Here is a 27,103-nt window from a genome sequence, read left to right on the forward strand (position 1 = left end):
CTGCTTCTGAGGCAGGTTCAGAAATCAACCAGCACAATACACTATCAGAGATGCTGGAACACTATGGGCTGTCCTCATTGGCCTGAGAATTACCTGGGTGCGTATCAGCAGAAAGATTTATCTAGAGCCATCATTCTGGGAAGGTTCATATCTGGCAGGCAGCAGAAAGACTTCCAGTAGAGGTCCAGGGTCCCAGTTAACCCTGGAAATAGTTGGCTATTACCTTCTTCTCCCAAGTGTAATGCACCATCTTGCAATGTTCCCAATACTCAGAGCACTCAGAGCACACACCAACCACTTCAGCAAGGTAGCACACTGGAAGGACGTGCAATGCAATCCTCACAGTTTGTGAAGAACGTGGGTATCATCGTTTAACATAATGCTATTTTTCAGCTACCAGGGCACCGCTGATCTGACTAGGGAAGCCTATGGCACACCTATGAATAGATCTGGATACAGAAGACTTGCAAGACACATCGTTACTCAAGAGGACATTCACTCCTGTGATTGTTGTGTGTGCCAATTAGCTGCTGTTAATCCAAGACAATATATTATTTGTTGCTCTAAAGGAGTGACATACAATGGCTGCTATTTTGCAAACAAGCCATTAGGCTCTTTCCTGTGAACAGCCTGCAATTTCCTTTCCATTTAGAAGAGACGGAGCAAAGAGGGCTGAGCTTCTTAAGGAGCAAGGTATATCCCCTCACTCTGTTCTGCTCTCCAAAGTCCATTAAAACAGGTATCTACATCAAAACGCCTACTAGATACTAGCTCCTGTGCCAGGCTGAACATGTGTTCCTGGCTAGCCAGTCCTCAGTGGGTGCTTTTCACTGTGAGAGTTGATATGAGAAATTATATGACAATCTGTGATGACAACTCTTCCTGTTGTGTCCTTTGCTGCTTCTGTGGCTGTTGAGACAAAAAGCTGGACTGTCAGACTCCATGTCCTCACAGGCATCCCTCACTCCATCTGCGGAGGATTCCAGATCATGAGAGGCTCCATCACATCGTCCCAGATACCTTTTGCGGCTTGATGCACAGTATATAGCTACACTGACCTGCGTAGGGCTGTAATCTGTCCAATGCATGTATAGACACAGCCCAGAGCCGTTTCAATGTGAACGACTTGTTTGTAAAAAGCTGGGCAGATCATTCTCAGCAGTTCTGTACTGCTGCTGGGAAATTTTCTCACCAGTAAAACTGTGCACATGAGCAGGCACATACGCAACTATTGATCAGGGTTCTTCCTCCTCCATGCTTCACATTGCAACTCTGTTACACACATGTCAAATTTCCACTGTGAATCTCACAAATGAGAGAGCTAAAGACGCAGCCTTCTGAGACGCAGTTCCAGAAGTACAGGTATTTGAGTGTGGCAGCTGATAAAAGGCCACGGGATCTCCTGCAATGCCTGTCAATGACTGGGAGGCTTGCAAAGAACTGCCATGTTCTACGTACGAGAAAGACCCTAACATACAGTATCGGGCGCTTTTCTGTATCTAGGGACACCTCTCATTTGTTTCAGAGCACAGGCACAGTGTGAAAGCATAGCCTCAGCGGGGATGTTTGGAGTACCAGGACTCTGGAATGGAAAAGGATTAGTTCTAAGATGACAATATAGATACATTAAAATCATGATGACAATTTTGGTTCGAATTCTCAAGCAGTGATTTATAACAGAAGTACACAACTTCAGTCAATAATTTCACTGGTATTTCTCTGTTCTTCTAAAACGATTTCTTCACGTAGTCAGAATGTGTGGGTTACTGTATTCCATATGGCTTCATAAATTGTGAGTCATGAATCCTACAAAGGCACCTAATCCACCTTCTAAACAAACCTGCAGAATCTTCTTTTTGGAAGGGCTGGTTCCAGATGTGATCACAGTTAAAGTGAATCTGGACCTATTATCAAAATATAGAATTTTATTGACATTTACCATTCCTGCATAAGCAGATGTGTCTAAACATCCAGAGGTTCTGAAGTCTGCCTTAGTGGTCTGCTAGGAAAGCTACTCACATTTTGCAGTACTGAATAACCAGATCTGTAACATCCAAAAATGGTTTCTAATTTAGAAACTGTAAATGCTTTGATCCATTCTTGCAGATATAAAGGCCTGAAAATATATTGCTGTATGCAGCATGTTTCCAATGCAACGGGCTAACGAATTAGTCCACCCAAAACACAAAAGGTTTGTAAATTCTCTTGTAAGACTTTAAACTGCAATATAAGAAGATATAAATTACTAGAGACTTCCAAGTATGGTAGAAAATGCTTCAAAGCTTTAAATTAAATTACATAGCTTCAGTGGGAACCTTGCTAGTTGAATTTCTCTTCTCATACACTTTCTGACATGTCCCCTTCTTTTGTTTCCTTGCAACTGCTTTCACATTGCAGATTACACATGGTTCCTACTCCTTACTACCTGTATTCCTATTTACATGTTCTAATCCCGTAAAGAGACATCTATTATTTCTGGCATGGCATTCTGCCAGCACAGTTGTGGCTATTTAACATGACTGCTAATCTATTTTTAGGCATAATCCTGCATAAAGGTACACATCTTATGTTGTGAACTCTCTGGCTGAACCCTGGAAGATTCTTTCATCAATCTTAAGAGGAGGGTAAAGCAATCTATGCAGGAAATAAAGCATGAAAAATACATTAATCAGGAGAGTAGTGTTTCTGTAATGTTTATTTTTTTATTAGGCAGTCTTTATTCTGATTAAGTGTTGTGGCTGTCTGACTGTGAGGCCAAGTAGAAATGATTGAAACAGAATTCAAATTGCCTAGGAGTGGAAAACAAAACAAGGGTGCACATATGCACTTAAGCACGATGCACAGGGACTGTACTTCCCGTGGCACAACGCTAATGGCTCACTACGACCAGATGGTATTCACCTAAGAGCTCTAAACCAACCGAAGGATGAAATAACACAACTGCGAGCTGTGGTGTGTAACCTCACACTGGGAATTGTCTCAGTGTCAGGGGCTGGGAAGGTGGTGAAATGGCTAATTTTTAGAAAGGATTCCAGGGGTGATCTGAGGAACTACAGACCAGCAAACCTGATGTTCTGGTTCAGCAAATCAGGTGGGACCATTGCAAGGAAAAGAATGAGCGCATGCCTCGAAAAATACATTGGGAAGCACTCCATTAAGCTTCTGTAACGGGAAGACATACTTCACAAGCCTACTGGCTTTTTTTTTTGAGGAATCAACAAATAATCTGACAAGGTGTACTAAAGCGCATTTTTAAAATTCATTAAGGAGAAAAAGTTCTTAAAAAGGAGGTCTTATGGGCTAAGAAGATCCTAATTTGAATGAATAAACAAATAAAAGATACAAAAGAAAAAGTAAGTATGCAGAGTTTCCCACTGAAAGGAAATCACCAAGGCAATCCTATGGGACTTTGGGCCAGGATCTGTGCTGCTCAGCAAAGTCCTAAATGACCTGGAAAAGGTGATAAATAATGGGGGAACAGAGACTGCTGATTCCACTACATTTATCACAGGGACTAAAATTGAAAGCTGACAGTGCAGAGCTGCAGAAGAGCACTACGATCATGAACAACTTGTGATAAAATGGCAGATGAAATTCCGCGTAGGGTACTGCACAGTGGTGCACGTAATTACATAAACTGATAAGGACCGTTCAGAATTAAATAACAGTTCTACAATGATGTCAGCTCAGTACCCAGTAAGGGGTCAAAAAAGCAACCAAATTTATTTGGAAGGGATGACAGAACAAATCAAAACACACTTCAAAAATGCATGACCAACCTGCATTTTTAATAACGTGGGACATTTTGGTCCATTCATCTCTGAAAGGATGAAGCAGAGTCAAAAAAGATACAGGAAAGGGCAAAAAGGGTAAAAAAAAAAGGAGGAAAAGTTTCTTTATGAAGAATGAGTTAACAGGACTCTTCAAGTTTGATGTGTCCTTTTAGTCTTCTTCCCTCCTTCCTCAGTTCCTCTACCTGTTTTCTCTTCCTCTCCTGTTACTGTTCTTGCCAACATCTACATAGTCTTCCCAGACCTGCAGAGAAATGGAGGTTTGAAACATAAGCTGCTGAGATTTTCTTTCCTCACTCAAAGTTAGAGGGAGTGCTTCCTCCAATCTTCTCATCCTCCTTCTCTAAGGCAGGAAATGGATAAGGATTCACTCCCCTCACCCTCCTATCACAAAGGAAAAAAATACCCCTGTCAATGTTTCACCTTCTTCTTGGATCATACCCTTGTCAACAAGATTTTTACTAATTATCAGATGTTGACTTCTCCAGCTTGGAGGCAGAGAGGCTGCTTTCAGTGCAGGGCTTCCCTGTGACTTAGGAGCTGCTGTGACAGACCATCCCACTTTCAAGTTACTTTCAGAGCTGACTGCAAACTCCTCCCATTTCAAAGTTTACAGAAATCTCAGCCAACTGCTTTTCCCTGATGGCAAGGTTGTACTACTAGCTAAGCATGGTTCAGTCTTACCTCACTTATGGGAAGTTTGTTGTCAACTTTATTTGGAAACTGAAGCACACGTACTACAATAGCCAGGGGGTGCAAACACCCTGGGCTGCTTCATCTTAAAATTTAGCTCTGATCAGCTTTTAACTCTGATGGAAAACTCACTCCAACTTGAAAGACGCGTTCATGGATTCCTACTCATTTGAGCCAAAGATAGACATTCAGCTACTGAGAAACACGCTGCTTCAATCCTGGGCTCATACCACTTCAAAAACCAGTGCACAGTTCAGTTCAGCAGGAACAGGACTGGTGGGCTGTGGGCTGGAAGCTGCCTTTCGTATAGGCTCTGCTTTCTGTGAAGTGCATATCAATTCATCCCTATGAACCCTGCTACAAAAATATTTCCCTACCAGAGACGATTTGGTTTTACACTGGTCTACAGGAATCTATGCAGATTATGCAGAATCTTCCTTTGCTTCGTTCCCCACAGTCTGAAGCACTCAACTCTGCTAACTTAGTGTCACGTATTTTTCTGAGCATGAAAAACTCTGTGGAAAGCTGAGTGTAGCATCATGGAAAAAAAATTGCCAGTCACTATAAAAATGCAAAGCACAACCAAGGGAGGGTGCTTTAATTTCAGATAGACAGCTGTAAAATTGCTTAGCAAAGATAGTTGGAAATTTGTTTGCATTTCCTCCCAATTGCAATGCAGAGGTGAATGGTTGTGTACTGATAAAGCCATCTGTCTTGTGGGTGCCTGGAGGAAGACTCTGCACCACAGCAATATTGCCAATTTTACAGTTAATATCCTGGTGCACAACACTCTTGAGCTGAGAGTTGTACTGCAGTCATTTCCACCGCCTCAGGGCATACCATAGAACAGCATGCTCAGTTGTAATGACTTGCTCATAAGCACAGGCTACCAGATTGGGAAAGGGAATGAACACTCCTGCAGGGCATAATGGCAATGCAGGCACGCCATTCTACGCGCTGAGATAATATTCAGGTCCATGGACTCAGATCTGAACACAGTGAAGAGAAGGAACAGAAACTGTGGGTAAAATGCTTTTATTGGGTAGGTTTTTCAGATTACTTGCTTATCCTGGATACTCACAAAGAATAACAACAATTTAGAGGCTCAGGGAAAAAAAAAAGATGGCAAAGATTGGCCTAGTTTGGACTTCTAACAGATAGTTTTATGGTTTTTGTAGTATTATAGAGTTCTTTTCAGACTTCTTTGGATGGCTCCAAAAAAAAGTACCATGCAAGAGACTGCTGTACAAAGCATTTATGATTTCTGGATACCAGTAATTCCTATAATTCAGATCAGCCGGAAAACTGGAGCTGCATCAAGGTTCATAGAGAGGACCCTTAGTTATTATTGAAAAGACTAATTATCCTCTTAGAAATACTTGCTCAATGCCATCTCATCCTTTTGACTTCTACCTCTGAAGTTTCCCACCACTCTCATTTGAAAGTTCAAGCCTCAGGTTATCCACGAGACTGTTGTTGAGCACAGAGCAGAACAGGTCTGCAAATCACCATCATAACCTGCAAGGGAAAAGCTACGCTCCATAGCCCCATCTCTCCTTCCCTCCTGTTCACATCACCTCAGTAAGTGACTGTTGCCAGCTGCTTCCCAGGATCATGGTCAGATTCTCATCCTATGGTACCTGCAAGGGAGTTTGAGACTCCTTTCCACTCTGTGAAACAGAGCAAGGCCTTGCAAATTATGGAGAAAGTGGATGGGTATGGGACTTCTAGAAACACAACAGTCAGCTAAGTCTTTGTGTCTCAGGTACCCTGACAAGGACACCTGAAACGTTTTTGGCTTGATGTTCAACTTTGATGGTTTGCTTATGCATAAGGGAATCAGACTGAAAGGAAGGATGCTGCCAGGCCATTTTGATAGAAATATTGTTTTTTTTTTTCCCTACAGCTTCCAGTGTAGGGGAGAGTTAAGGAATCTTTTGGAATCCTCCAAGGCATGTTCTGTGTTAGCACAGGGCCAGAACCTGGGAGCTGGAGGCTCTATGCTGTTTGTATGTGAGGGGTTTATACAAGCCACAGATCAGTTTCTGCACGGGCAATTAGACTTTCCTCAAGTCTATTGCTCTGAATAGCTCTTATCCTTGGCTCTTTTTCTCTTGTAATTTCTGGTACAAAACACTTCAGGTTTCTATTCCGCCTTTGAACTGCAGGCTCCTGCAGCTGGTGCAGGAATGGTACTTCCAGCTGCAAGTTGTTTTAAAATTCTTTTCCTTTCATGTTTAGCTCCTGTACTAACTGGTCCTACTGTGCCTTTGCTGGTTACTGCGCTGCTATGCTGTTATTACTCCTTTGTTTTTCCATTGTGCACCTTTGGGGCCAGACTGTGACATAGCCTTGACTAAACGGAACCATGAGGGTGATGAACCACTGCAATGAAGTGGGAATCCCACTGGTGGTTCTGTCTCATACAAGGATCCTCCTGAGAATCTGCTCCTCCTTTCTTCCAGACCGTGACGGCTCTGGGCAGAGAGTAACCGGGACTTCTCGCTGCCATTTCCAGCTCCAACAGAAAATGTTAACACTGCCTGCACTTTGAGTCATGACACCAACTGCAACTTGGCACTCCATGAGCAGCAGAAGTTGGGAGACTAAGCTGAAATTGGATGAATATCTAAGGCACACTGGTCTCCAACAACAGCTATAAGTTCAGAAAAAGTTTAGATAGTTAATGCTGATACTGACAGCTAACATGTCTGTGCTGTGGCCTGGAAAGCTGCTCAGAGAACTGCTTCTGTAAAAAATTGCAAATTTGCATATCCCACTATAAAGCTGTGAATGTAACTTCCTAAGCAAACTTCTAAGTCTCAAATGTTTTTTGTTCATCAGTAGTTAATGAACTTATTGCAAGGATCTTTCTTTAATTACCAGCAGGAAGAAATGCAACACAACAGATAATGCACGCACTAGACACCTTCATAACTAAAATTATAGATCACATCTTGCAGGAAAAGAAAGAAATATGAATTTTCCTTTGATGTTTAAAAATAAGGAATCTTTCACAACAATCATTCTTAACTAATGCAAATAATTCCCCGCAGAGCAACAAAGAAGAAAAAACTGTAAGGCTATTTACTTGGAATACTTTTCAATTATTCTGCTTCTCCTTAAACATACTCTAAATCTCAATTCTACAGTTTTTTTTTGTACAGTATCCTTAGTTTGGACTTTTATCCTTATCTAAAAAAAATTAAAGCTTATTCTTGTAGAAAACTGAAGAAATACTTGTTGACAGCAGCTGACAACCATTACACCTTGTGCTATTTAGACTCCTGTGAAGCTACCTAGTGCCACATGACTTTCTGATCAAAACAAAAAAGCATATCACACAATAAAGTACATGATAAAAACATTATAAATCCAGTAGATTATGTCATTTTTCTGTTTTCAAAAAGAAGGTATACATTGAGAATTGTGACTGAATGATGTTATTTCTCTTTGAATCCCATAAAGATTAGTACTGGTACTCGACACCGTTCAGCACTTTTATTTATGATCTGTAAGTAAACATATAATCATCGCTGGTAAAATTTGCAGATGACACCAAGATTAGCAGATAGTTGATATTAATGAAAGCAGTACAGGCACACAAAACAATCCATCATTTACCAATCTAGACATAGTCAAAGAAAATTAATGTTAACATGGCTAAACAAAAAGTCAGACATTTAAGAACAAGAAGTATGGAACCAGGGACTAAATCCTGGAAAGCAAGAAATTTCAAGAGTACTTGTCTACTGTGACAAATAATTCAACATGTACTCCCTATACAATGCTATGGCAAAAAGTGGACCCACAAACAATGGAGCAGTGAGTAGGAAAGCTGGCACTGCTGAGATTTTAAATGAAGTTTTATTTGCAGTTCCAGCGCACTTGTTCTCTAGATGGTGGAAAAAAATGGACAGAACGTATAGGAGAGCCACAAAAACAACCTGAAGGCTGTAGAAAACGCCTTAAAGCAAATAATTTAAAGAAATAATGTTTAGGGTAGCAAAAAGGACATTGCATTGTAGCTTGATTATAGTGTCCAAAAACTTTCACAGACAGAAAATAGTGGCTAGTGAGGAATTACTTAACCTAGCAAAGAAAAGCCTACCAAGAACTAATGGCTGAAAATTAAATCTAGACAAATTCTAATTTAAAATAAGGCCCATGTTTCTAACAGTGAGAGTGACTGAGTACTGGAATAAATGACCAGAGAAGTGGCTAAGTCTTCATTTCTTTATGTCTTTAAATCAAGCTTGCCTGTCTATGCAGAAGACTTGCTTTAGCAAAATCCACAAATTGTGCTTTTGTCAGATTCAAGTTACTGGCCTTCACCTTGAAGTAAAATGAAAATTTATGACCAGGGATCTAGATGGGGTCAGAGAAAATAATCTCATGTCCTTTTTAGTCCTGCCCTCTATGAATCTATCCGTTTACTGAGTGAGTGCAGAGAAAAAACTTTGAGTGACTTTTGCTATCTGGATAAGAATGTGATCTGTAGCAGACTGTAAATCATCCAGTCATAAATGGATGTCAGAAACGATCAAGATTAATATATTCTTGCAACACCTTCAAATTTAGAAACTTAGAGTTATTTAATATTTTACACATTAATTTTATACTGGGTAATTGAATTAATGTGAAAGGGTTAAGCAGTCAAGCTAATGAAACACTGTGCCACGTACTTAGCTTAATGTGGTTGGGAAAACCAATGCACTTTGGTCTGTCAGTTAGAAATCACAGATTTAATTGAATAACATGTCAAGTGTTTTAAACTGTTTACCAATGTAAACAGAATCCAACACTACAGTAATGGTAATAAGCTAAGATCCTTTCCTTGAATTCCAAACAGATTTGAATATGACCTTCATTTTAAGCTCCAACATGCCAGATAGAGATCAAACAGCTATCATCACGTCTACAAAGTTCAGTGATTACTCCTGTGATTCTGAAAAAAATATATTTGCTATTGATTCACTCTCTAGAACACATGTAATGGGTAATCAGTTTGATATTCCCAGTAATAGTTACTCCTTCTCTGTGCGTTTATATGCACTTCCACTTCATTATTGTTACTGGGAGAAGGAATAAATCACATGGCAATCTTTTACTGAGCCTGCCTGGGAAGCGGCAGAGGCCACTTTGTGCATGATTGCATGAGGGGAACAAGAGGAAGTGCAGGCGAAGCTGCTCCTCAGCTTGTGCTGGATGAGTTCCAAGCACAGCTGTACGCAGCTCTTTACTCTTTTCCTTCTCCTGTTTACCACTCCCAGGCAATGGCTTCCCAACACAAGATATGAAAGCAGCAAGGAGGAGGGGAGGTCACAGTCCTGCGCAAGTTGAAGGAGCTTGCCACTGCAAGACCAGCACCAGGAATAGGTGATGTTTTGGTCAAACTACATGTACATTCCTGTCCCTTTCTCAGATGGAGTGAATGTTTTTTTTTTTCAGCAAGAGCCAGATGCCTGCAATGCAGATGTTTCCATCCAACCAACTCGTTTATGTTCCTGAAACAGTCAACATAAAATCGTAAGTTCTTCTATTTGTAGAAGAATTTGTTCTTACTCTAAAACAGATGTCTAGAAGCAATCAGTTATATTAGGCTGTACAAGCACCTATTTCATCCCAGTGATTATAAAGTTCTTTAGGAACGGCAGCTCAGATGGAAACATCTACACTGCAGACATGTGAAGTCAGGAGACGCGAATCCCACACTGCACGCCTCCAAGCGCCCCTTTCCAAGCTGCAGATGAACATTGCCTCCAAAGAGTCTCTCTTTTACTAGGCTGATCATGTATGCAATATACAATTATTATGCCAGTTTTAACTATCAGCAGACTTGCTTTCATGCTGTAGCATATTCTTAATTGTAATTTAGTCCATTACATGCTCCTAACACACAGGCACCTCAGACATAATAGAAATTTGCTGTGCCGGGTGCTGTGCAGTAGGCAAAACCCTGTATCAAATTGCTACTAGTTTGAGAAATGACAAAACAGATGAGAAAATAGGCAGATTGATGTGGGAGTACACAGATACAATAAGGCAACATTAGTCAGCACAGTACACAGTTGTCTTTCCACACTACTGACCTAGCTGTTGATAAGCTTTTGGGCAGCATCATGGCAAAGGAGAGTTTTAAAGAAGGAAAGGAAGGTAATAGAAAGACTGCTCTGTAGAGAGCTTTGGAGGGCACTGTGGGAAAAAGCACAACTCTGAAAATGTAGCAAACGGGTGATGGAAGCTAGAACCAGAGGCTGAGAGGATGGAGGAACCATCTGTGCACTGTCTGAGGGACTAGGAAGATTAGCAAAGATCTTGAAAGTGAAGAAAAGCAGCTTCTAGTTGATGCAACCTATAGCAGCCTAGAGTTAGAATCACAGAATGGTTTCGGTTGGAAGGGACCTTCGAAGGTCATCTAGTCCAACCCCCCTGCAAGAAGCAGGGATACCTCCAACTAGATCAGGTTGCTCAGAGCCATCCAACCTGGCCTTGAATGTTTCCAGGGATGGGGCATCTACCATTGCTCTGGGCAAGCTGTTGCAGTGTTTCAACACCCTCATCAGAATTTTTTTTTTCTTATATCCAGTCTGAATCTACCTCCCTGTATTTTAAAATCATTGCCTCTTGCCCTATCACAACAGGCCCTGCTAAAGATTTTCTCCTCATCTTTCTTACAAGCCCCCTTTAGGTACTGAAAGACCACTATAAGGTCTCCCCAGAGCCTTCTCTTGAACCACGGATTCATTCCTTCTCTATTTTTGTTTAGTCCTCATCAATCTTAGATAACACTTTTTTTTTTTTTTGCATTATGTATCCCAAACAGGACATAGCATTGCAGTAATAACGTTAAAGAGAACTACAGCTTGCTCACATATTTTATAAATGTATACAGTTCATTAAAATGACTCCAGAATATTAATTGCATGAAGTTAAACACTCAAATTGGAGAATGTCTTTATTAAAGCCACACATTTTGCCCTTGAGTGATTGTGGTGCATATACACAGTTTTGAAATAATCATATAATATCTAGTTTTCTCCTAGATCTCTAGAGGTAGGAAACACGCAGCATTTGTAAATTTCTGCTTTTTCTTTATACTCAAGTAGTGTTTTACCCCCATGGCTTAATTCAGCATATATCTAGCAGCTTAAAAATATACATTTTTTTTCATCTAAGAAAAACATATATTAAGAAATGTGAAATATTCAGACATTATAATTATCCTATTCAACAAAATTTACTTAGGTGCAATGCAGAGGATAAAGTAGTTAACAGTGAAGCTAAAGTAGCTGCATAAACATGTGCAATGCAGCTCTCCTTAGGTGCAATCTAGGGCTGAAGCAATTAATCCCAAAATCTACATAGCTATAACCTGAGCTTGGTCTAAATATTAAATACAATGCATTTTTCCAATCTTAGTTTGCTGTTTTTTTTCACTATCACCTGTTGTTATTATACTTACTGTGTAGCATACTGTACAAGTATAAGACACACCACTTCCCACTCTGTCTCTGGACTGGTTTTATGATACACCAGATATCACTGGGTGAAATATGTTTGCTTCGGTCAAAGACAGCTTAACAGTTTTCTGCCTTCATACTGCCACTCATCATTTTTTCCTTCCTTGTCTTTTTTTTTTAAGCCTTTTTTTTTTCCCCAGATGCCATTTCAGAGATTCAGTCTGCTGAGTAGCAAGCACCCCTCTGCACTGGCACAGGGGAGAAAAGCCAGCTGTCATAGAAAACACATTTAGGAATTTATGGCTCTACATGATTGTGAAGTACTATATAAAATATTGCACCACTTATGAAGCAGTAAAAATCTGTAACATTAGAGACTGATTTCCACATTACATATCCACAAAAGAGAAGAATTAAGGTCTTACAAGCAATTCTGAGAATAAAACACGTGCAACTAGAAAGTTATCTCTTGAAGCCACATGCAGGCTACTTTCTAGTTGATCCTTAAATTCTTCCTACTGCTGGAGTCCATGTAGGTTTTAAAAAGAAAATTTTTAAGTTCTGTCTTCACAGAAGTTTGTAATATGCTGATAATAGTGTGTGTGCAGTTCAGTCTGAAGTTCTCTGATGTAAAGTCCACTAAAAAAACTCTTCCATGCCTCGGAAATTCCACATGATACTGCACATTCATTAGACTGAACAATGTGGAAGAAGCAAAAATTCAAGGCTATCTCCTTTGCTATTTATGAGTTTAGCATGAAAATCCAAAGTGATAAATGTTTCATTGCTATGTTTCATTGCCATGTATAGTGAAATGTAAAACACGCTGTGTTCACTGGTGGATATTAATTTAAAATTTTCAGTTTTCATATCCAGACATGTCGGTTATACCACTGCTCAAATAAACCATAAAAGGTGTAGGGAGATTCAGCACCATTTCCTTTAGAGAAGAACAGAAGAGTGACCAGATATTAAAATTCTGGTGTATGAAATATTTTTGAGTGAAATAGGATGTTAAACATAGAACCAAACAATCCCTCCCGCCTGCCATTTTTAGTACATTGCTGAATTGATGTTATTATAGGAAGAGTAATGTCCATTTCTTTTGCTTTTAAACTAGATCTTCCTGCTCTATCCTTTTGTGTATTGCTTGTAAGTGTTCGTATGCACGTTGCAGTTCAGCACACCGTTGTTTGGCACTTTTGTTTCAGAAACAATATACTCTTAAGCGATTGCATTTATCTACAATGACAATCTACAATTCATCTGCTTGAATTTGGTCCCATTTTCTAAACTCTCCAACATCTCAGATTTTTACTTTATCCTCTACTCTTTACAATCCCTGTCAGTGCAATAGTGGCAGGTTTGAGAAGCATAAGATTCAGCTCCTATTGCAGGTCATTTACAAAGACATCAGATATGACTGGCTCTAGCTACGCTCTGAAACTGTTGCCAGGCTTGCTTTGTTAGAACCAGCTGATTTCTGCACAGAATATAAGGCTCTTACAGTGGTTAAAGCAAAAGGAAAATAGAGAGACTGAAAGCAATCTTTTCCCCATTATAACCCAATGAAAGCAAAGTTTACTCACATTCTGAGATTAGACTACTGACAGTACAAAGTATTTCTGTTTGGCAAAGATACTCAAATCTGCTCCTCTGTATGCAGCTATTTAAAACTCAGTGCAATTTAAAAAATCACTTTAATATGAGAATTTCCATTCTGAAATAGAAATAATAAAGAAGGGAAATTAAAGCAATAAACAAAGCTGTGAGGTGAGTGTGTGAGTGCTTGCGATATGAGCGTGTGAACTTGTGGTAGTGTGTGTCAGGCAGGACGAGCTGCTGAGCAGGAGATCTGCAGAGCTGGTAAGAGGGCTGGGATCCAGGCAGGGATACAAGAGAGGCTCAAGGTCTGTGCTGGTGTTTGAGGGATCTACGAATGGAGGTATGCTTGCGAATCTAGGAAGTGAAACGTGTGTTTTAACTCATAAACTTCAATTTCAATCAGTCAGAGAAGACTACTGTACTTGTGTTCTGTAAGTCCTGGCAGGGTCGCTCATGGGTGTTGTTAAAGGCAGTGCCAGCTTCTGCAGTCAAACAGGAGTGTCATGTGCACACACTTGTGCTGGGGGGATGCACGCACACATCCCTGAGAGATGTGCTAAGCCTCACTTACCAGCTGAACCTGGAAACATGAAAGCTGCAGTAATCCAAGTCTCCAGGTGCACCAGCCTGGGATCCAGAGGACAAGGAGGAGGAATCCTCAGGCCCTGGGGTCCACTCAATGTGGCAGCCATGTAACATCCCTCAGCAGAGTCACCTGAGTATCAGGAAATGCAGACACTACAGCTGTTTGCATGGTCCTACTTTGACCAGGTTTGTCCTTGTTTTTCAAAATACTGTCTTTAATTACCTGATCTCATTTATTTTTTCATATTCAGTGTCTAGGACAGATGATGCTTACCTAACGAGCTGCTGTGTATCTTTTTTTGAGCAGTTCCTAGGCCTCATTTACTGCATGACATTCAAACCTTAATCTGAGGATGAAGTGATTAATTTCCCATGGGATCACTCAACAGAGTATCTAGGTGCTTCACATTCAAGTAATACTTTCTTCATTCTCCAGATGTGGGACTGAGGCACACAGAAGCTCAGTGAAAAGCCACAGCTACAGTTCAGTGCTGATGTGTTAGCCATGAGACCGTGTTTTCTGCACCTGTACTCCTTTGGCATGTTACTGAAACCCTTTTAAGTTTTTTAATTAACAAGAAAGAGGTATGATTGTATTTTTATTACACTTTTTTGAGCATCATTAAAAACAATGCCTTGCAATAGGATGTATCGGGCAATATCATTAAAAAAAACCCAAAGAAAAAAACCCACACAATGTTTACATAGTCTCATCAGTAACATATCTCCAAGCACGTACTGGAGGAGATAAATATGTTGCCCCTATCCTACTTAACTGATGAGGAAGCTAACACACTCAGATATGAGAAATGGTTTGCTCTGTATCACCTATCAGGTGAATGACTCATCTGAGAGAAGAGCCTCTCATGAAGCATTTTTTTCTTCAGGAGTCCAAAACATGTTACAACTATAGATACTATTACTGCATCATCTGCACATGGACAAATTCAGTTGCAGAAAGACTACAGTAATCAGCGAGAGAACCCAGTCCCATAATTCTGCATTCAGTGAAGCCCATGAGATTGTAACAGGCTGGGCCACGGAACAGTTCTGAAAATGTCATCCAAATTTTGGCATAAATCTGAACAGTACCTTCATGACCCACACACAGAAATGTATCTGTTTCCATAATTTAGCAGTTTATTCAGCAAAAATACATTCCTCAGACGTACTGTTGCTTAGATTTAAATATAAAAATATATCTCTGTTTTTCAGGTAAACAGATATATCAGATAAACAAGAAAAGTCAAGAAATAAAATTTCCAGAAAGGAACAATCAATTTATAAACAAAAAACCCCTCTATACTTCTTAAATAAAACACTTGATACAGACTTTATCATTACAGATAAATCCCTCACTCTAAAGTGAAATGTACATACTAATCCAGCTGAGCACTCAGGCCACACAGCACACACATACTCTTAACCAACCAAACCCAAAAATCACATGTAGTTATACCCTGTTTATCTTCTTCTGGAGTTTGTAACACAGAAAAAGAATTAAGTTACCTGAAGGTGTAGAATGTGTATTGACACTGCTCTTGCTGAACAATTGCTACTTGGTTAAGAGTTTGTACATTAAATTTTAACCCTGCACATACAGACACAGGCAAGGCTTTATTTCCTGTTCTTCACAGGAAGGATATCTGTAATCCAGTAGTGAAACAGAGACGTGACTATCTTGGTATGATCTGAAAGAAAGAAAACACATTCCTCCTGAAATAACTCTACAACATTTCTGAACATTAAAGAAAAACACTTGTGTGAACATCTGTTTGCATTCAATATTAGCATTTCTGTAAAACCAATGCAGATATTGGAGCTTGAAGATTGATACATATGAATTTCAAGATAAACAGGTGCATTTTCTTCTAGGAGGTTAGTTATTTGTACGAGAAACAATGTTGTTTCTGGATTTTGCAATGTCCCATTTGTTATGATTCAATAATTAAAAAAAAAAAAGGAGATTGAAATGACATGATCATATGGGTAATGCTAAAAGAGTGCAATCTTCTCCACTCCTTTCTGTCTGGAGAGTAATTTAATTTACAGTAGCACCTGGAAGCCCCAGTTGACAATGAGTTGTCTTGTACAGACAGTTGCATTAAAGTCTCAAAATGCCATGGCTTCTGTCTTAATTCAGAGATTATCTATGTGACTTTATTAATTTTTAATGACAGGGCTTTCTACAGTACTTATCACATAATATCACATTTAGACATGATTCTATAATGTTATGCTAATATAGCTTTCACATTTCATTTCCTTTTCTTTTAATGTTCATTCAAAAAAAAAAAAAGTTAAATAATTTTAGGGCCTCTGTGTATCCAGTCTGTCCATTGTTGGCACACAGTAACTGTATTACTTCTGGTTTGCAAAATGTAGCCCACTCACCCCCAGCAATGGAGACATATATAAAGGACAAGTCTCCAAAAAAAAGGCAGTTAAAAGAAGCTTCTAGCTCTTCTGTGAGTGATCATTTCCTAGGCAACAAGGGAAGAGTATATTTGAGACTTGATACTAACCAACAAAGGGAAAATGTTAATAGATAATGGAATGAAGTTGGTGAGTAGAAACTGAACGAGTTCATAAATTAGGAGATAAAGACTTTTTTAATTAGGCGATCACCTATGCTTAAATAATTGATGTGAAATGAGAATTAAGTAGCCCTCATTTCAAAAGCTACAGTTTCCAACCAGCAAATGGAACATTACTTCCAGTCACAGCTCTTTTCCTTTGCCCGCTGCACTGTGCAGGATCATGAAGGTGTCTGGCTTCCTACTGCAAACGGCCACTGCCTTTCTGAGAGATCAGCCCAGCCTCCATCATGACAAATACACATCTATTTGACTTCTAAACATTCTCTTCCATGCATTTCTAGGAGACTTTAGGTACAGGTAAGTACTTTTTGTTAAAGACTACCAAATAAATTAAATAGTAATAGGACATTTTGCTCTTTTTTTGCAGCCTGAGAACAATGACACTTTAAATAGCCATGTTCAAACAAAACCTCTTGACCAACCTCAACTTTGTACGATTGCTGAAGTACAAGGTCAAAGATAACCTGATGGAGTAACTTGAAGCACAAAATACAGGGTAACTTGATGGAGGATGACAACTAGACAGAACAAGCAGTATCTCTTACCATAGAGATTTTCTTGTTCAAATATGTTTTCTCATTTAAATGAAGGGTTAAAGAGAATACCTTAATGTTGACAATTTTTCTGTTTCAATTTCCTTGGCAGTTTCCTCTTCCTGAAAAATTTTTCAGACCCTACCACCAACCTTGTTAGACTTTTCTTTGATATGACTGCAAATATTGGGATCTAAGAGCTTAAGATAAATCAGAAACCTTTTTCTTCATTGTTCCTTTCTCCTTTTGGTTGAACCATGATTCCCAATCTGAATAATATGCTAAGAGGTGTGAAGGAAATACCAAAACATGGCCTTGAACCAGTGATTTTCAATTTGTGGTCTGCATACCATGGGCAGTCCATAGCTTTACTCTAAAGAGTCTGTAAAATGTTACTCAGAAGACCAAATTTATCATCAGTAGGCATAAACTTGCCAAGTGGGACTTGGTAGGCCCAGTGGAAAATTAGACTAAACCACAACATATATGTATGAGGGAACGGAAGATACATAACGGTATGATTACTTTGTAAAGTCTACCAATGGAGAGTGTGTACGTATATGAAAGAGATGGATCACTTCTCATTTTTTTCCTACTCTCTCCTTCCTTCAATTAAAGACAAAACTGAACAAAACATAGCACCCATTACAATTCCTTTGATGCTGGAATCTTAAGTAGAATCATAATCATGGGAAAAGGGGTTAACATACGGCTTCTTGAACTAAAAATAGGGTGGTTTGTTTTTTTTTTTAAATACACCTTGCTAAAATTAAGAAAAATTGTTTTATTTTCACCATGTTCATAAGGAATGACCTTTTCTTCCAGGACAGCATGCCCCAGTAAAAATAAACAAACCAGAAAAAAAGGCAAGATAATCAGACAAACTGGTAAAAAAAATGAGATTACTATGATGTACTGTACATTTTTATCTTCATAAACAGCTGTAACCTACATTCCTATAACAAGAACTTGAATTTGCTGAAGTAACAAGTTTTTGTAATAACTCTTAACTTCTATCACCTGTTCATTGGGAATGAAATCTAAAATTTAAAAAACTGGGCAAGATGATATATTTTTGAGATAAGAGTAAGAAAAAAAGTATAATTAAAAGCCTAATTCCAGTAAAAATTTCAGAGCACTATATTCTCATTCACTGAAATTCCTGAATTACAAATAGAAAGTACTGTTAAACTCTGCTGAGGCAAATTACTATCTAACTGGTTGTTTAGTTATCCTTTAATAATTTATAACTATATATTTTCCACTTTCTTTTGTTGTTGTACCTCATGAATATCAAATCAACTACTATGGTTACACCACTGTGAACTTGGAATAAGATCAGAATTGAACCTGCAGTGACAACACTTACTAGGAAAAAAAATCAGCCGGAAGAGTAAACAACTTCATGCTGCATCAGCAGAAACATAAACGAATTTTAAAAATCACTCAGAAAATTGTTTTCTGTTTTTTCAAGTGACATATACATCACAAAATTAGGGTAGTTGCACGGATTTGTTTCTAATTTGCTTCTGTTGTCCATTCTTTCTTCAGTTTGACATTACTGCTATATCAAAGTAAACAGAGCTGCTTGCCTCAAGGCGAAAAAACTCAACAGAATTCCTACTGTACTGAGCTGAATTTAGATATGGCCTGTAAGGAGTCTCCTGAATGTGGTCACTTCAACAGTTCAACTTTGATTTAATCAACAGAAGCTGAATTAGGTCATTTAATAAAGGGCCAATACCATTGCCACTACTTCTGCTGAGTCCTACTTAGCTTGCAAATGTGTATTACATTCACTGAGACTATTTGATTACAATTATGATCATAGAATCTAGGCTTGAAATTAATTATTGAAGGCACAGAAGGATGTTGTTCCATGTGTATGTGGATATTTCAGATCTATCAGAACCTTCAGGGCTGTCATACTCCATATGTATGCTTTAAAGAATACATATGTACCTCTGTAAGAGTGTCTTTTTTCAAAACGCATCAGCTATGAACTCTACAGGCAGTAATTCTCTCTTTTTTGTGTTTTTTTAAATGCACAGCATGCAGTACGCTCCAGTCTTGACTGGGATCTTTAGCCACTATCATGCTGTAAATTATTTAATGATGTTACAAGCAACAGTCTCTTCTTTGAGTGTTATTTCTAAGCCTCTGATGGCTATGATCTTATTTACTGTTACCACACTACCACCAGCTCAGCTGTTACTCTTCAAAAGACTAAGAGCACTATCTAAAATGGTTGAGATTCTCTTGTGACATAGCAATCACTCTCAACTCTGATTAAATTCTTTGGGAAGCAAGAAAATTCAGCACATCTTGTAGATTTGGTTGATACTGCAACAAAAATACAAATGGCAAATAACAATGACTGTTTAAATGAAGACTACTTGGAAAACGAACTATTATACCTTCCGTCGACTACATGCTGATCCCACATTCACTTGAGGAATTATTAACTGTCCAAGAAAAAATTCTACTAAAATTATTGAGGTTATAATAGAAAACAAAAGGACCATGAGTGAAATCAGACTTGTGCCTTAGGGATGAAAAGATTTAGTAATAGAGTAATTTTTCTTTTTATGAATGACTTTATAATATAATTTATTACAAAGAGTGATTTTATGTTTTTACATAAGCGACAGTATTTTTTACAAACTTAAAGCAGACACCTACATTTAAACAGAAACAAAGCTGTAAATCAAACTTTGGCATGCAAAATCTATGTGTTAAAAAAGTCATGTAGGTGACCAAGAAGAAATGAAAAAATGGGCTTTATTGATTTTTATGCATGTAAAATTAATCCTTAACTGGATGAGTGAAATCTCCAAGGTAATCATGTTAATTCCTGTGATTTTAAAAGTCTACAAAGAGAATGTATTAAAAATACACTTTAAATATGATTAAATCTTAAAACAGTCAAGATTTTAAAAATATAATTTTAAAAACCCGGATCATCTTGTATTCTAAGGCTGCTGCAAAGTATGAAAAGTTTCTGTATTGATTGTAACCAAACGAGAAACAGGGAAAATCACCGTATTTTCAGTGGGAATTACGCTTTCAAATCTTGCATAAGCATATACTTATCACTATATAATTATTTACAGCTTCCTAATAAACAAAACCTGTGACAAATCTGAGTTTTAATCCACACAAAATAGAACACCAGTGAATGAACATGAGTGAACGGTACCTACCAGGAAGCATCATAGATTGTTCTTGGAATTGTTTCAAAACATCCTTCAATCGCTCAATATCCTGTAGCAATACAAGGGATTTCAGCTGATGCAGAAGTGTCACATCTGAGGACGAGATGGTGCGAGATTCAAGATTCTGTAAAAGCTCTTGGGTAGCTGCTGAATTTACAGTAGAATCCGTGTGTTGTGATTTATCTGGAAAAACAATTGCAAAACCACATTAAAAAAATCCAGTGAGCACAGAGAATTTTCCTACTTACACCTTCTTTTCTAAGACAGCATCTTCCTTTTTAGTACAACTTAAAATCAAATATTACTCACCAAAGAGCAGCTTGCTCTTCCCATTTTTTGTTAAATATTAAAACAATGTTAAGAGGGGAAAGTATCAAATTAAAAAAGGACAATAGGATTTATAGTGACAGGAATGCAAGAGGATTCTAAATTTTCGAGATCAGCACATGAAGAAGGTGTGATGAAGAAACTGTACTGTGGCCAAAGCACTGTGGTTTGGTTTCCTACACACTGTGTATGATAAAAATGCACACACATGTGGAGATACGGAACAATTCTGTGGAAGTACTGCAAAGCACTTCTGGAGGCATCCAGTGATCTTGTTACTGTACTTTTATACTTTTATTTTAAAAGCGGATATTACAGCATACAAGACAGCAGAGAAAGACATACATTGCTTCTACATAAAGCATAAATTCATTCTTCCATTCCAGTAACAAAGTATAGTCTGTCCCTTTAACCACTCCCTTTAATTCTTTTGTTTTTACCAGCAAGCCAACTGAGAAGAACAGATTTTTCCTGATTCAGCTTTCTGACATAACTACAAGCAGTATAACCCAATGTGACCATTTGAAAATGCTGCTAAAAGCAATGGCTTCCAATTTTACCTAAAAAAAAAATAGGAGAGTGTTAAAGTCACTCAACTATAAAAGGCAAACAGCATAATGTCAGATCTATATATAAACTGGGATTTGCCTAACGAGAAAGTTAGTCACACTCCAATTTATGGATGTGATATCTGAACTGAACTGAACTAACTTTTACCCGAGAACTTCTCCCTGTGGATTCCAGTGTCCTCACTGGTTCAACGCTCCGATCTGTTTGACAGCAGGGTCGGTCAGTCTGTCAACCACTGCTAAAACCTGAACTTGACTTCCAGGAAAGCTGGAAGCTCAATACTTTTTCTTAAAATTCAACATGCAACGCAGGTGTGGATAACTGACCAGGTTTCTGTTCTGGGTTGTGTATTAACAGCAGAACTGTTAACTGACTTTACAATCTTGCTCAGTTACTCTGGATATACACTATAGCAAATGCACATAGTTTAGCTTTCTTATCCACACACTGAAGTAGTAAAATTCTTATTTTCGGTGATAGAAATACATCAGCCAGAAGGCAGGACAGATTTCGAATGCTAGGCTTAGTATGAAGACCTGGCACAGCAGAAATATTTTAACAGTAAGCAAAGAAAATTCTACGTGTAGATCTTGAAAAAAAAATTAACATGAAATCCCTGTTGGCATCTTAACACGGTTTTAAAAGTAATTCTATAGCCAAAGATGAATTTTATGGGACTAGGAGCTGACAGCTCTGACTTAAAATGGACTCATACAGGTAGCTACGTTGTTTAATATTCCTCATTCAACTCCACAAAGACAGTCAAGGCCATGCACTTTGAAAATATTTTCATTGCTTTTTTCCATTTTTACAAGACAGTTACCATTTTAAAGCTACGTTCTGAGCTGAGCAACTAAAGAACACACCAGCTTGCCCTCAAGAAAACATATTTAATTCTAGATGATACCAACATAATCTGGTGTATGTACACATAATTACTATACTTACCATTAAAACTTTGTTATCTCTGAAAGGCATTTATGACATAAGCACCATAGAAGTAGCTCTTCAGGCAGGCAATGGAAGAAACACACAGTAGGAATTTCTCTGATTTTAGTGGCCAGATGAACATTCCATAGGCCATTCGGGATAACATCCATGCAATCCTTTTTAAAGTGCTATGGAATGTGCACTGAGCATCAGTTCACATTCATCTTGTTCACAAGTGCTTTATGCCAATACACTTGCTCAGTGCCAACAGCATCTTCCCCTTTTCTTTTGGACACTATCTAGATTTCCTTATATATTACAATTAAATCTCCTGGAAAGGAGAACTTTCTGAAAAGTAGGTTGGTTCAGAGATAGAAAGATGAAAGTAGTTTAGGATAGCAATTATCGTCCTCATTTGGAGCTCTCTGAAAGTCAGTAATCCTTCTGGATATTTGCTTGCAGAGGAAAGAAGAAGTTGGTCCATTTTAACCAGTACATTTACCCCAAGTGCACTGGAAAGTTTTAAAAAAGAGCAAGGAATATTATACATATTTTCAAATACAGAGAAAGAAAGAGAGTAAGACCACAGCTTTTTATATTGATGTGGATTCTTACATATTCATGTACACACCAGAAAATGGGACAAATACTAAGTACATACTAATACAGCATGTCTTACTGAGTTCTACAGTAAGTACACATCTATCTTCCCCTACATGGTAATATTCATGAAAAGAAAGGAGAAAGAGTGGTACATACTGTCAGCAAAATAAATTTGTTGTGTTGCCTGCAGGAAGTCCAGAATGCTATCTGCCTTTTCATCTATGTCTTTTAAACCTGCTGCTGCTTCTTTGTTGTTTTTGACAGGCTGATACGTAAAATCCACACCAGTAGTTCTTGTTACCAAGCCAGCTGCTCTCATTTTTTCTTTCTGTCGCTTCTTTTTCATTTTCCTCTTTTTGTTTTTGCTTATTTTGGGACTGTCTATCTGCTGCAGCTGTAAATTATCTTGAACGAGAGTCTCTTGCATTCCAGATTCTGTTTGTTCTCCATGTAAATTACTGGAGTTTTGCAAACTGTTCCTTTGTTTCTTCCTTCGAATGCGCTTTCTCTTGGTTTGTTCTTGACATTCTTCCTCTGCAGATTCAAGAGACACGATAGGTGTAAATAAGAAGATCTGTAATAAGCATTTTGGAACCGCATACAATGAAATATTACTCCCTTCATATTCTGGGATGTCTGAGTGGCTCTAATCTTACTTTTATGCTGAGAATGCCTTTCAGTACTACAATGTCAAAGCTAACTTTTCTGAATGCATTGAGTATGAAGACAAGTTCTCTTCCCTTCTGCTTTCAGTAAAGACTGTACTCTCCTTTGTGTTACATACTTTATATCACATTTACTTTCTTAAGGCAGATAACATAATTCTATAGAGATAATGAGGTCAGAAGAATCACCAGGGCAAAATCCAGTTTGGGTATGTTGGGGGACACGACATAAGAGAGCTCCTCCAAGAGCCACACACCACCAGTTGGTAGATTTGACCAAGAATGCAAGAAGAATGCATGTAATTCACAACAAAAGACAATAGTGCTTATATTGTTGACATCCCTCCATGATAGCTCTGTGCCTTAAAAACATCAGGCATCTGTTTATGATTCTTCTACTTTCTCTTCCTTGAACATCCTCCTCCTCTGGGATATCTTACTGCTAGCTCAGCTGTGGACATCAACTTTACAGGGAAAGCATGCAAGGCATCAGTGACCTTGACAAGCAATCTCCGATCTCTTTAACAGCTTGTCTTGGTTCTGTCATTCCCTTGCTACATTTTAATTTCCTTACTAGCTAATTCTTCAAAAGGCTCAAATGTCAAGGGACAGAAGTCCCGATTGCTCTCCAAGACAGCTTTCATGCTTCTTTAGTCAGATCTTATCCCTGTACACTAAGTCAGAGTTCTAAAGTCATCTTTGACCCTGAACTGACTGCCTCTCCCACCAGCTAACTTCTGAGTGTAAGCCCTCCTGGCACTACCAAGGGAAGACTGCCAGAACCCATCTTCCCTTTTGATTGCACTGCTGCCAAAGCCCATATTCACGCTTATAATAATTCCTGTCTAATTAAGTGAAATTCCCTCTTCTGTGGTATAACAAAATCCTCACACGTTTAAACATCATGGAGTGAAGAATACCAGTGTTCTTCTAATGTCTTGCTCTAGAAAGTGAAGCCGTTTATCTGTCCCTCAACCTCTACCTGCATGTTTCTAAACTCCTCACAGTGCACTGAGCCCAGTGCTCTCATTTATCTGGTTTTATGGCACTCTTTTATTTACCTGTTTTTTTACCATCCCCTACAGTGAAAGAATCTTTGCTTGGCTAACCCTAGTATAATGCAGTAGAGACATGTGAAGCCCAACGCTTGTTTCTGAATGATCTGCATATTCTCTTGAATGGCCTCTGACATTCTCGGCTTTTTGGTTTTTTCATCACTTCTCCCCCTACCAGTCTTTGCCTCTATTTTCTCCATGGTTGGAGGCTCTCTCTTTAATTTCTGTTTCTTTTTCTGTCTTGAACTCTGTCAGCTCTGAGCCACTTTCTCTCTTTAAATATCACTACAAGACTTTTCGTTCTTTAGCTGACAGATGACTCACTGCAAAGCAATTTTCCATACTTTCTATGAAGAAGGCGGCATAAAAATAAATTTGCTGTATTGTAATTGAACACCACAGCATGTTAAAGACACACCAAACATCACCTCATACCCACAGTGTGGAATGTTTTTGCACACATGGTATTTGAGCTAAATATCTTTATACATGATTTGGACATATGGGATGTGGGAAAAATAACGTCTGTGTCGTCCTGTAGGAATAAAATATCAGAACTGAAGGCAGATATGAATGGTGAAAGATGCTGTAAACAAAACATCAATGTTCCATCTTAAGATCTAATTTGGATTTTCATGGGAGTATTTGTGTTATAATAGGTGAATTTCACTGTAAACATAGATATATTGTTCCACAAAATTTCTCAGCCCTCTGTTAACCTGAACCATAGTGTTTGCTAATAAAGCTACTCTAATCTGTGCTCATCAGCAAAGTGGCCCAGCACACTCTTTAAGCATCCAAGAATTACTCTCAGCAGCACTACAGTGTGTTGTGCAGCCAAGCACCCTCAATTGGTCTGAAGCCACTTAAAAAAAATGGTGTGGAAGGCAGAACAGGGTATAAGATAATTGATGTTTTGAGTCAAATCCAAAGGTTTGCTTATCCTTGGTAGCTCGGGACAGTAGAAGGTCTGAAGACACCAGGGTGAAGATGTGAAAAGGCAGAATGAATTAGTCCTCCCACGTGTATGATATTAAATATCTGATATAAATATCTGATAAATAAATATCTGATTGAAAGGAAACCAGAACTGTGCTGAGGTATCTCCAACACAGAAAACAAAACAAACTAGTTCTCTTCAGGAGTTAAACTGCCAGTCTGCTAGCAGTTTTTGTCATTCTTTGCCCCATACTTTAATACCTTTTCAGTATCTACTGCTTAATGTGTGGGAACTACTAGTGATGCACATCAGGAACAGATGAAATTAGATGCTGACAAACGCAAAGCAATGCACACAAAAGGGATCATTTTGAACAACTCAGTGCTAGGCTTTCAGTGAACTGTTACCAACGTGGAAAACGCAAAACAAAAGCCAGACCTGTGCATCGGTATGGAAAGCTCAATGAAAACATTCGCTCAGTGCATATCAATGATCAAAACAGCAATCAACTTGTTTGCATACATAAGAAAGAAGATAGAAAATGTCGTAGTTCAGGCCCGATTGGGACCAGACTACGCAGTCTCTCTCTCGCTCCCCCCACCCTCCGAGAGAATAGGAGGAGATGATATAAGAAAAACGGCTCAAGGTTTGAGATAAGGACAGGGAGAAATCCTTAAAGTTACCGTCACAGGCAAAACAGACTCGACTTGGGGAAAACTATTCATTTATTTCTAAAATTAGCAGGAGAATGAGACAGGGAACAAGATAACCTCCATCCACCCCTCCCTCTTCCCGGGCTTAACATGATCTCTACTACCTCTCCTCCTGAGCGGCACAGGGGGGAAGAGGGAATGGGGGTCGCAGTCAGTTCATCACGCAATGTTCTACGCCGCTGTATCATCGTCGGGGGAAGAACTCCTCACATTCCTCCTCTGCTCCAGCGTGGGGTCCCTCCCACGGGCCACAGTCCTTCGTGAAACTGCTCCGGCGTGGGTCCTCTCTTCCATGGGGTGCAGTCCCTCCAGAACAGCTGTCCCAGCGGGCCCTCCATGGGCCACAGCCTCCTTCAGGCCTCCACCTGCTCCGGCGTGGGGTCCTCCACGGGCTGCAGGTGGATCTCTGACCCTCCGTGGACCTCCATGGGCTGCAGGGGGACAACCTGCTCCACCATGGTCGTCACCACGAGCTGCAGGGGAATCTTGGCCAGGAGCCGCGTTACTCCTCCCCCTCCTTCTTCACTGACCTTGGTGTCTGCAGCCATTCCTCACAACAGGCTGGCAGACGCCTCTCAGGATCCTTTTTACATCTTATTCACTTCTCATCTCCTCTCCACTTCTTGCAGCCAGGCCGGGCCGAGTTGGGCCCAGTCGGCTGCCTGGCGGGAGGCCAGAGGGTGGGGCCTGCAAGGCCCACGAGGCTCGCGCCTCCCCCTCTCTGCCCCCCGCTCAGCTGCTTCACATCTTCTTCCCCTTTTTTTTTCCTCCCTGTTTTCCCCTACTTAAATATGTTATCGCAGAGGCGTTATCAC

General features: G+C 39.2%; 1 protein-coding gene across 3 annotated transcripts in view; it reads right to left on the reverse strand.

The window, feature by feature from the left end:
• Nucleotides 1-3,950: 3,950 nt before the first annotated feature.
• Nucleotides 3,951-27,103, reverse strand: part of ERICH1 (glutamate rich 1) — an 82,362-nt gene continuing 59,209 nt past the window's right edge. For 2 of the 3 annotated variants that reach the window (XM_086744576.1, XM_086744573.1), the window contains 3 exons: nucleotides 23,072-23,449; nucleotides 20,474-20,668; nucleotides 15,256-15,828 (listed from right to left, as the gene is read on the reverse strand). In XM_086744576.1, coding sequence (XP_086600702.1) covers nucleotides 15,755-15,828; nucleotides 20,474-20,668; nucleotides 23,072-23,449 — 647 coding nt within the window. In that variant the 3' untranslated portion in view covers nucleotides 15,256-15,754. Of the gene's footprint in view, nucleotides 4,036-15,255; nucleotides 15,829-20,473; nucleotides 20,669-23,071; nucleotides 23,450-27,103 lie in introns of those variants that run through there. The other variant, XM_086744574.1, reaches the window with a different exon arrangement.

The sequence above is a fragment of the Chlamydotis macqueenii genome, chromosome 3 (assembly GCF_036417535.1).
Source record: "Chlamydotis macqueenii isolate bChlMac1 chromosome 3, bChlMac1.mat, whole genome shotgun sequence".
Lineage (NCBI taxonomy): Eukaryota > Metazoa > Chordata > Aves > Otidiformes > Otididae > Chlamydotis > Chlamydotis macqueenii.